Source organism: Bufo bufo, chromosome 8 (genome assembly GCF_905171765.1).
Source record: "Bufo bufo chromosome 8, aBufBuf1.1, whole genome shotgun sequence".
NCBI lineage: Eukaryota > Metazoa > Chordata > Amphibia > Anura > Bufonidae > Bufo > Bufo bufo.
In genome coordinates, this window is record NC_053396.1 from 191423395 (window position 1) to 191435171 (window position 11777).

At 47.5% G+C, this 11777-nt stretch overlaps 1 protein-coding gene across 1 annotated transcript; it reads right to left on the minus strand.

The window, feature by feature from the left end:
• Positions 1-2725: 2725 nt before the first annotated feature.
• On the minus strand, positions 2726-11542 carry LOC120977146 (ADP-ribosylation factor 6-like). Its single transcript, XM_040404923.1, has 2 exons — positions 11405-11542; positions 2726-4650 (listed from the first exon to the last, which is right to left on the minus strand). Exon 2 carries the CDS (start codon positions 4619-4621, stop codon positions 4094-4096), a length of 528 nt encoding a protein of 175 aa, XP_040260857.1. The 5' UTR covers positions 4622-4650; positions 11405-11542; the 3' UTR covers positions 2726-4093.
• Between the last annotated feature and the right edge of the window lie 235 nt (positions 11543-11777).

The window sequence follows — 11777 nt, forward strand, 5'->3', positions numbered from 1 at the left end:
CATGAAGCCTTACTCTCTTCAATGGCACCTGTAAAAAAAAAAATAGTAGTCGGAGCGTGATCGCTTGGCTGTTTTTAAAAACAGGGTATGGCAGTTGCAGAGAGAGCTGAGCCTCTAGGTGTAATGGCAACGCCCCCGTTGCTCCTAGAGGCTCATTTGCATATAATAAAACATCATATTTCTCAGCAATGCGGGCACATATGAAGATGGGACCAACACAGATGCCTTCAGCTGCCAAGTGCGCATGTAACAGGTCAGCCGGTGTCATAGGGACAAATCTGCTGACAGATGGGCTTTAAAACCTTCTAGCAGAAATGACGACTATATTGCCCATACCATAGCAACCAATAACAGAGCAGCTCATTTTTTCTATGCAGTTTAAGAAATGATCTGTCATTGGTTGCTATGGGGAACAAGGCAGGGTCTCCCATAGTCAGTTTTGATAAATGGCACGCTGCAGGGTTCGGCATGCCAGTAGTATAAAAGTGACTGACCGCTGAAATCAGCGGATCGGTCACTACGCTATACCGCTCTCAGTGAGGGCAGCGTAGTGCGGGTGACAGGATCCCTTTAACTAACAATATGCTGACATACTTCATATGACCCCACAAGGATCACACGACACAGCCCTTGGGTTTCTTTGTTAAAAGGAACCTGTCACCAGGGAATTTACAGGCCGTCTTGTAGGGCTAGCTCAGCTGAATGTAATGATAGCAATCCGTTGCTTCATTCTGGAGAAAAAGGACTTTTAATCCATATGCAGAGAGCAGTTAAGTGCACTGGGGGCGGGCCCAAGACATTCTGTGCACCCTTGCTCCTCCAGCTTCCTCTGCTAGCTCTTCCCTCTCCTTCCTGTTTGGCAGGGCCAGATGAGATGGACTATGCAGGAACCTGGCCCTGTCAATCACGAAGGAGAGGGAGGGGGAGGAGCAAAGGTGCATACAGTGGCTTGGGCCCGCCCTTGGTGCACTTAGCTGCTCATTTGCATATGGATTCAAAGTTCTTTTTCTTTACAATGAAGCAACAGATCGCTAAGTGACAGGCGTCATTACATTCAGCTGATCAAGTCCTACAGACGTTAAAGTAAAAAAAAAAAAAAAACTGGTGCAAGTGGCATAAAAAGAGGGGTGTGGCCTGGGCACAGTGGGGGCGGGGCCAGACCACATTCGTCATCAATTACGCCGACAGCTAGAAGCTGGTGTAGATTTCAGTCCAGGCACATGGACTGCCGGAGGCTGCGCCTAAATTTAAAGATGGGGAGTGCACCTTGGCATAATTTAAGTGCATCCTCCAGGGGCACAGGGGACATCAATGACCTTCGTAAAACCACGTCGCCAGTATTTGATAAATTTCCCCCATTATGCCTGGTTTAACACCGACTTTCCTGGTGACTAGTGTTGAGCGAAGCGAGCTTTATCCGAAGTCGCTTCGTTCAAAACTTCGGAATAATACTGTAGAGAGATCCGTCTCCATACAGTATTAGAATGTATGGGCTCCGATGAGCTGAAGTAAGTTATTCGCGAAGTCGCGCGTGAATAACTTCAGTAGTTGATTTTTAAAGTGGAAAACAACTTTAAAACTTCAAACCGAACTCGGCTTCGGGTCTGACTAGTACCTTGGACCCGAAGCCAAGTTCGGTTTCAAGTTTGAAAGTTGTTTTCCACTTTAAAAATCAACAACCGAAGTTATTTAATGAAGTCACGCGCAACTTCATGAATAACTTATTTCAGCTCATCTGAGCCCAAACATTCTAATACTGTACGGAGACGGATCTCTGTACAGTATTATTCTGAAGTTTTGAACAAAGCGACTTCGGATGAAGTGTCCGAAGCTCGCTTCGCTCAAGACTACTGGGGACAGTTAAGATTCCTTTTTTAGGTGGTCCATGGCGAGTCCAGTCCCGGCGATTATGCCATCAGGTGGTCACTGCTACAAGGGCCTCCTCCCTCCCGATTGCGACGTTAAAAAAGGGGGTTACGGCCAGGATCAAAGTTTTCTCTGATCCCGGCAGGAGCACGGCCGTGTATTACAACTCGCTCCGGATCTCCAGATCATCATGATGAAAACATACAGCATACTGCAGTCGTTCAGTACGTACATTCTCATCATTGGTCAAGAACAAGCTAAATAAGTAATCGTACGGTCACGTCTGATCAAGGCCTTTTATATTAAGGCCTCACGTACACTACCGTATGTTCAGTCCGCATCCAATCTGCGTTTTTTTTTTGCGGATCGGATGCGGACTCATTCATTTCAACGGGCCCACAAAAGATGCAGACAGCACACAGTGTGCTGTCCGCATCCGTATATGTCCGTTCTGCGGCTTTGCAAAAAAAATAGAACATGTCCTATTCTTGTCCGTTTTTCGAAAAAGGATAGGACATTTCTAAAGTTTATTACAAAAAAAAAAAAAGGGTGGCATGCACACGGCCGGGATCCACAATTTGCGGACCGCAACACAGATACAGTAGCGTGCATGAGGCCCTTTTTTTAGTGTGTGGGTCTATATCAGTTCCAGGAGTAAACGCTCTTTAAATTCTAGGTAGACCTACCTGTCTTCAGGACCTGCCCAAATCACACAGCAACATACAATGACAACGCACAGCACGCACCAACAGACAACCAAACCTGCATCATGTACACCTGGAGAGGCACGAACATGTCCCCCGTCCTCACACAAGACGCCATGCAACCAGTGCACACTCCCGACACGTAGGAAGCCAAGTCTGGATGCGTTATTGAGCTTTTATTGATCAGTTGAAGCAGTATAACATGGAACAAAGTCCTATGGAAAGTAAAACAGTATTTGGAGCAGGAGTAGCATTAGTGCGCTGGACAGGAGGGCAGAAATAAAAGCGGGAGGCTGCATAGCTCAGCAGGAAAGATTTAACCCGGTGTCAGGGCTAATGTCAGACGCTATTGCCCGGAGCGGGCTGGAAGACTGAGCCAGACAAAATAATGGAAAAAACAAACAAACAAAAAACGTATGTTGGCCTCGTAATCAACACTGCATTATAACCATACACTGAAGACATGGCAAAAAACTATAACTCCATGAAAGGACACAGGTCCTGGTCCATACAGTCAAGTGCAGCCGTGTCAGATTCCATTATTCTGTCTCATGCCGGTCAACGAGGGGCGGCCAGTGCCGAAAGTGACGAGAAGCTCCTAATGCGGAGCTTCCAAATATAAAGGCTTAGTGTGCAAATGTCCCTAAGGAGGGGGTGGTGTTGTCGATGGGGTAAAGGCCACCGCAAGTCTCAGCCACTTAACACGTCATGTTCCAACCTACCAACACAACAGGCGGGTTTATATTTTAGAGACGGGAATGAGTTCAAATCTATCTACGCACTGGTCAAGTGGAGAAACCTCAAAAAACAAACAAAAAAAAACCAAAAAAAAACCTGTAAAGGTACTAGTAGAGGGAATGTCTTGGGCTAGGAAATGGAACGATGGTCAGATCAACTGGAAAACGTATGTGGAAAGGAAGGTCATTGACCGTGGGCGGAATGGAGGGATGTTCTGAGCTGGAGAACCTCCCTGTGCCATGATGAGACATGTAGGACAGCCCCTTTATGAGTTGACCAAGCGCTTAACAGTACAGGCACCAGTATGAGAAACGACATGTTCGGAGGCGACCGCAACACTGAAACATTCATCCTGCCCAGGCGTCGCCAATTGCCATTTATTCCATTTTGGTCGGAAATGATATCTAAATAGCGGGCTGCCGTGTGATTTACGCCGCTGAGCAAGAGGTAACCAGCCCTTTTTTTTTTTGCTAATATTAGGGAGACAGACAAAGCCTTGGTTGCTGAGGTCTGAAAGGAAGAGCGCACGCTCCTCCGTGTTAATCGCTTCACACTACTTATTAAGGCAGATATCGCAGGGGGCTGTCGGCGAACGAGCAATGTCCCTCGCAGCCCCGCAACTCCCTTTCAACTTCCATTATGTAACAAAACGGGTCAGACACGTTTGGTCGAGGAGGATCGCTCCTTCGAAGCTCCTCTGCTAAACCGATAAAATCAAAAAGAGAGGAGGAGAAAACAAAAAATCGTATATATTAAAAAAATAAATCACCATAAAAAGAGGAATTTTAGGATTTGTAGTTTGATGTAAGCCACATGAGGCCCTCGTACAGTCCCTCTCCAGTGTTGGCACAAGATGGCTGGACGTACCAGTTCCTGTCCCTTATGCGGGTTAGTCCCAGCTTTTCCTGGATTTCATGAGGCTTCATGGCATCCACCAGGTCCTGTTTATTGGCGAAAATCAGAATGATGGCATCCCTCATTTCCCGGTCGTTAATGATGCGGTGGAGTTCTTGCCTCGCCTCATCGATGCGATCTCGGTCGGCACAGTCCACCACAAAGATGAGGCCCTGTGTGCCTGTGTAATAGTGCCGCCACAGGGGACGGATCTTGTCCTGGCCGCCAACGTCCCATACGTTGAACTTGACATTCTTATAGGTCACCGTCTCCACGTTGAAGCCGACCGTGGGAATGGTTGTGACGGACTGTCCCAGCTTTAGCTTGTACAGGATGGTCGTCTTCCCGGCCGCATCTAGGCCCAACATCAATATTCGCATCTCTTTGTTCCCAAACACCCTGGATAGCATATGCCCCATGATGGTGGCTTAGAGTCCATACAGCTGGGCTAGAGAGGGAGATACAAAAAACACAGGGCTCATAAATAATCCAAAAACAGAAAAATATCACAACACTCTTAGAATCCTTGTCCATGAATCAAATCTCTTCTGTCAAGTTGTTGAAGGAGCTGCGCAAGAAATGGCAGCTGACCCCATTCGCTTGAGTTCCCCTACTCAGTGGGTGGCCAGGGTGATGCTCTGCAGACAAAATTTTTACACGAGTCAGCCTGGGGAAAAACACGCTCTGTGTGACCGCTGTATTTCCTGGACTGAACAGTGCGCCTGTGCCCCGAACTTACAGCATCATCATATTCTATGATGCTGTGTGTTCCTGCCTGACCGTGGGTCTACTGTACTGTACTCACAGGATTAAGTCAGTACAGTAGACCCGCAGTCTGGCAGGAACACACAGCATCATAGATTATTAGGATGCTGTGAGTTTGAGGAAAGAGGAGCAGTTTTCGGTACAAGAAATACAGCCAGAAGGTGTTTCCCAAATTGGCCTTAGAGGGAACACAGCACTGAATCAGCACTGTGCTGTCTTCATTCTCAGGATAAAAAGGTTGGACCCCCCCCCACCACCACCACCAATCACAGTGATTGGTTATCCTCCTAGGAACAGGAAAAACCCTTTAACTAATTCTTAAAGGGGTTTGCAGGCAGATAGGTCATCAATATATACTGCCTGGAAAACCCCATTTTATATGGGCCAAGGATCAAGGTAATTATTGGGAACGAGCATTCGTACAGGCGCTCGTTTCCGACTACTCTGTAAATGTGCCGTGTAATCCTTATGCAGCACATAAAATCACTGCTTGCTGGCAGCAGGTCGCCCTGTGTACAGGGATGTGCTGTCGGCAAACAATGAAGGCCTATAGGAATGAGTGATCGCAGCAGTGCAGGTGACTACAGCATGTACCGTAAGTGCAGTTCTACCTCGGATCAACGATCAGGCAATTATCAGGAACAAATGGCTTGCTCCTGATAACTGCCCATGTTAAAGGGCCCTAACTTACACGGGTTTCCAAATAACCTGGAATTTATTACAGCAGCCTCAGCTCCTTCTCTAGTAAACTCCTAGTCAGTACAGACATAGAAATAACACAAGATAGACAAACTTTAAAGCCCATCTGTCAGCAGATTTGTCCCTAGGACACTGGCTGACCTGTTACATGTGCACTTGGCATCTGAAGGCATCTGTGTTGGTCCCATGTTCATATGTCCCCGCATTGCTGAGAAAAATGATGTTTTATTATATGCAAATGAGCCTCTAGGAGCAACGGGGGCGTTGTCATTACACCTAGCAGCTCAGCTCTCTCTGCAACTGCCACTCCCTCTGCACTTTGACAGGGCCAGGTGTGATGATGTTTACACTGCCTGGCCCTGTCAAAGTGCAGGGAGCGTGGAATTTGCAGAGAGAGAGCAGAGCCTCTAGGTGTAATGGTAACGCCCCCGTTGCTCCTAGAGGCTCATTTGCATATAATAAAATATAATTTTTCTCAGCAATGCGGGGACATATGGACATGGGAGCAACACAGACGTCTTCAACTGCCAAGCGCACATGTAACAGGTCAGCCGGTGTCATAGGTACAAAACTGCTGACAGATATCTTAAGGTCTCGTGTATGTAAGAATACAAAGAACACTAGGGGCTCATCTGTACACAGTGACCCCTTTGCCAATGGAGTAAAAAGTTAAAAAAATAATTGTATTCCGAGTATGGGCCGGAATACAGAGGAGACTAAAGGTACGATGGAGTCGGAAATCGCAATGTAATGACCTATAGTCTGTTAGACGACAACAAAGCGCCCTACATCTCACTACACATGGACGGAACCAATGCCACCCAAAACAGAGCGCCGAAGAAATGGAGTGGGAACAAGCACAGACAATGCGTTCTCTGTATCCAAAAGGTCAGAGGAGTCATTAATGCCGGAGACACAAAGCTTGTGTACAAACCAATAGCTCTTCTTCTGCGCAATCATTTTCTTACAAGTCACATACACACTCAATCCAAATGAAGTTAAAATTCAAGAAGGGATGGGGGGAGTACACGGGCGCCCATTAGGCACCTGCATCCCCATTATGCACAGCATCTCTCCTGCTCGAAGCTAGGGTTGGATGTCAATTCAAACTGCATGCCATCTACACGGCACAGGATTTATATTTTGGAGCAGTTTAGGCTTATTTTATGTAGGTTGGAAAATGTCTTACTTGTTAGAAGGGTCCCTAGAAATACTAATTGTTTGGACCCCCGTTGATCACTGTTAATCTGTGGAGAAATCTGGCAGCGCCACCACAGGGGAAATTAGAGGTCATCCCATCTGAGCATCGTTGGTACAGCAAAAGGATATGCCCTAAATGTCCGATAGATGCGGGTGCAACCGCTGTGACCTGTACCTATCTCAAGAATGGAGAGCACACCGAGCACACGCGGCGTCCTCTCCATGCACTGCTATGGCACTTCTGAAAATCGGAAAATTAGCATGCTTGGTATTTTCGGAAGTACCATAGGAGTAAACGGAGATGAAGCCACGCCCCTCCATTCACCACTATGGGACTTCCACGAGCGTGGCTTCCTCTCCATTCCTCTTTAGGACCCCATTCTTCAGGTAGGAGCAGGTCCCAGAAATGGGAGACACACACCTGTAGGACATAGGTATGATATAAATGTCCCAAATGGGGATACTCCTTTAAAGGGCATCTGTGAGCAGGTTTGTGCCTATAACACCGGCTGACCTGTTACATGTGCAGCTGAAGACATCTGTGTTGGTCCCATGTCCATATGTGCCCGCATTGCTGAGAAAAACCTGATGTTTTAATATATGCAAATGAGCCTCTATGAGCAACGGGGGCGTTACAGTTACACCTAGAGGTTCAGCTCTGTCTGTAACTGCCGCGCCCTCTGCACTTTGATTGACAGGGCCAGGCAGGAAAAACGTCACACCTGGTCCTGTCAAACTGGAGGGCGATGCAGCTGCAGAGAAAGTGGAGTCTCTAGGTGTAATGGTAACGCCCCCGTTGCTCCTAGAGGCTCATTTGCATATATAAAAACACATTTTCTCAGCAATGCGGGCACATATGAGTATGGGATTAACACAGATGCCTTCAGCTGCCAAGTGCACATGAAACAGGTCAGCCAGTGTCATAGGGACAAATCTGCTGACAGATGGGCTTTAAAGGAGTTTGCCAGGTTAATGTTTGGTAGGTCAACTGTAGAAAATGTTAAAATAATAAAATTAAACTTTAACTTGCCTTCTCAATCACTCCGATCCAGCTCAGTCCCTTCCACCGGGCTGCAGCCGTGACGTACTGTTTTAGCTGCAGAGGCAACATTACGTATACCGCTGCAGCCAATCAAAGGCTTCAGTAGTCTTGTGCTGTACACTGCAGAGGCCAGAGATTGGCTGCTGATGGTTGTCACTTCTGCAGCCAAATGATACATCACGGGTGCAGCCTGGCGAAGAGGAGCGAAAGCCGACGCTGGAACGGAGAGGGCTGGAAGGCAAGGTAAAGTTTATGTTGAACATTTTTTTTGGCCATAAAAAAAAAATATATACACTTGGAAAGCCCCTTTAAGGTGAAGTACTAGACATACAAGCTGTTTGACTAAAACAACACGGACATTACTAAAAGTAATTGACATCAAAGGCTAGCAAGATACACAGCAGAATGCAGTGCCGAGAAGCCATGGAACAGGAAATCCCGGGCGTGAAAATGGGTGGGGTCGTCCTATGGAACCACAACTGGATTGTTATGTCAGATGACATCATCAGAAGTCTGGACAGACGTGTGTGAACAGCAAATTCTCTGTGTGGATTCCAAATCGCAAATATGAAATCATACAGCGCAACACACATGTACGGGGGTCTTCAAATCCCCATTGACACCTCAGTGCAGAATTTAGGGCTATTCTGCTAAATGTAATATCTGCAATGCAAAGAGTGGAATCCAGAGCAAAATCTGCAAGAATCATGGTCTGAAGTCATGTGAACGGTGAAGATGGACCCCAACATGATGTCACGTGCATGGGATAACTATTTTTAAGGGGGATGTCCCAAGATTAAAACCTATCCGCAGGATTGGGAATAAGTGTCTGATCCTAGAGCTTGGACCCCCACCGATCACAACAACTGGGGTCCGAAACTTATCTCCTATTCGGTGGAGAGGGTAGAACATTAAAGGGCCTGTGTCATCTGGGATATGCCATCAGATAGGTACGGGCCCCCGAAAGTGAAGGACACGCTCTCCATTAGGGGAGCGCTCATGCAAGGTGCACTCTCCTTCAGGGCTCATTCAGATGGCCGTGTGCAGTCCGCAAAAACGCAGATGGGTGGTTTTTTTTTGCGGACAGTTCAGCAGGTCCGCCAAAAAAACTGATTGCATTGCGCATTTTTGCGGACCCGTAGACTTCAATGGGGCCCATGTCCTGATTTTCACTGACAAGTATAGGACGTGTTTTATTTGTATTGCGGAGCGGTAAAACGGAAGAAAAGGGCCGCATAGAAGTGAATGGGTCCGCATCTAATTCGCAAATTGGCGGATCAGATGCGGAAAGCAAAATACGGCCATCTAAATGAGCCCTCACTTACAGGTGGGAACTGCACCTATCTCTAGAACGGGACCCTCAGAGATCTGCACCCATCTGACATTGGCGGCATATCCCCTATCAATATGACACCAATGTCTCAGATAAAACAGCCCCTTTAAATCTTGGGACAACCCCTTTAATCAGGGGGCAGACATAGCCAACAGAGGGGCCCTGTGCTAAAATAGTAAGCTTAAAGGGAACCTGTCACCGGGATTTTATGTATAGAGCCGAGGACATGGGTTGCTAGATCGCCACTAGCACATCCGCAATACCCAGTCCCCATAGCTCTGTGCGCTTTTAGTGTGTAAAAAACACGATTTGATAGATATGCTAATTATCTTGGGTTAATTTGCATATGTATCAAATCGGGGTTTTTTACACAATAAAAGCACACAGAGCTATGGGGACTGGGTATTGCGGATGTGCTAGCGGCCATCTAGCAACCCATGTCCTCAGCTCTATACCCAAAATCCCGATGACAGGTTCCCTTTAATTTATCAAGGGTGCCCCCCTCATTATAGGGCTACTTTTACCATGACTAGTCCAGGGTCAGCAACCACCAGCCCCCAAGCTGTTAAACTACAACTCCCAGCATGCTCCATTCACTTCTATGGGCGTTCCAAGAACACGGGGGGACCCATTCTTAAGGTCGGTGGGCATCCCACTAATTTAATAGTAATCCCCTATCCTGTGGGAAGGGGGGGGAGGAATCACTTGACCAGAATACTCCTTTAGGCTCCATTCACACGTCCGCAAATGGGTCCGCATCCGTCCCGCATTTTTGCGGAACGGGTGCAGACCCATTCATTTTCTATGGGGACGGAATGGATGCGGACAGCACACAGTGTGATGTCCACATTTACGGAGCGCGGCCCCGATCTTCAGGTCCGCAGCTCCGCAAAAGATAGAACATGTCCTATTCTTGTCCGCAGCTTGCGGACAAGAATAGGCATTTCTATAGGGGTGCCGGGCGGGTGTGTTGCGGGTCCGCAACACACCACGGACGTGTGAATGGAGCCTTAATCCATAATCTAGTCAAAAACTCTACAACTTCTTATCTACTTTGAGTTTCAGTTCTCCAAGATTTTCAATATCTCCGCTCACTGTCAGTGAATGGAACACTGGCACTCAGGGCTTGTTCAAATCTGCAGATATGAACAGACAACTTTCTTTCCCCATTTTTTTAATTTATTTTTTGGTTCAGCCCAGATGTGAACAAAGCCTTGCGCAGCCCAAATACTTCTCACAGCTGAGAGTTCGCTACAATTGTATCCTGTCTAAACAACCCTCAAGAAGCTATACCAAGCAGCAGCACAAATCCCCGTCCTATGCCGATGGTTCGCTACAATGTATCAGAAATGTCCAGACCGGAGACGGCGTAGGTAGTGTTGAGCGAACCTGTTTTTTTTTTTTTTAAGTTCTGCGTCCAAAGTTCGGGTTATCAAAGAATCCCGTTATGGATTCCAAATTCCGTCGTGGTCTGTGGTAGCGGAATCCATAACGGGATTCTTCGATAACCTGAACTTTGGACGCAGAACTTAAAAAACAGGTTCGCTCAACACTAAACGTAGGCAAACTACCAGCTGTGAGAAGTATAGGGCGTGTACCTGCTTCTCGGGACTGTTTTGCATTCAATGACAGCAAGCAGAGGTTGCAAAAAAGGCGAGGAACTGAAGTACAAGTATACTAGGAAGTTGCAGAACTTTAGTTCTACATGTATTCAAGTGTATTTTCGCGAGACTGGACAACCCCTTTAAATAACATCGCTCTCCCCCTTCTCCGCTAGGACTGGACCCCTGCAGGGGGGCACAGGGGGGTCACTGAGAGATATGGCAGACCCCTGAAAGGTGACTAACAAGTCAAAACGCCCATCCAGTCTTTACCCAGGGACACCTACCTGTAATGGTAGGTGCCCTATTACACATACTTTATCTGCAATAATCCCAACCATTCTGCATAATTCTGTAGACAATCACCCCCATCATCCAGGATGAGCACCACGCCCAGTCCACTCTTACACATGCACATGACAAACAATAGGCAATTATTAAAAAGCCAACACATGCACCCCAGACAGTGCACAGCTGTGACATGACAGCCTGCCCCACCATCCCCCCTCCACTGTGCCCAATTCCTCCCCGCACCCCTATACATACAGAACCGAGCACATACATTGCCCCTGTGTCACAGCTGATGCTGGCTCTCTACGGGTCCCGGCTCTTGATCCGGAATCGGAAGGGCGGCGGGCAGCAGAACCACACCGAAACCAGTCGCGCATGCGCACTAACACGCCCACCCAGCGCACTGCCATCATACTGCTATAGCGCACCTACTGCGCATGCCCCATGCCCTCGCCCTGGTTCAAGCCGTAGTACTGCGCAGGCGCACTGTTAGCAGTCACGCCTACTGTCTCACCGGCACAATGTCCATTCAAAAAGGCTTTTTGGGTGGCCCGTCTGCGCATGCGCGTTCCCTCTTACTTCTTATGAGCTGTACTTTTGGTCAAGTAGTTGCCCTTTGGAGCAAAAAATCTAAAAGCTGCCCA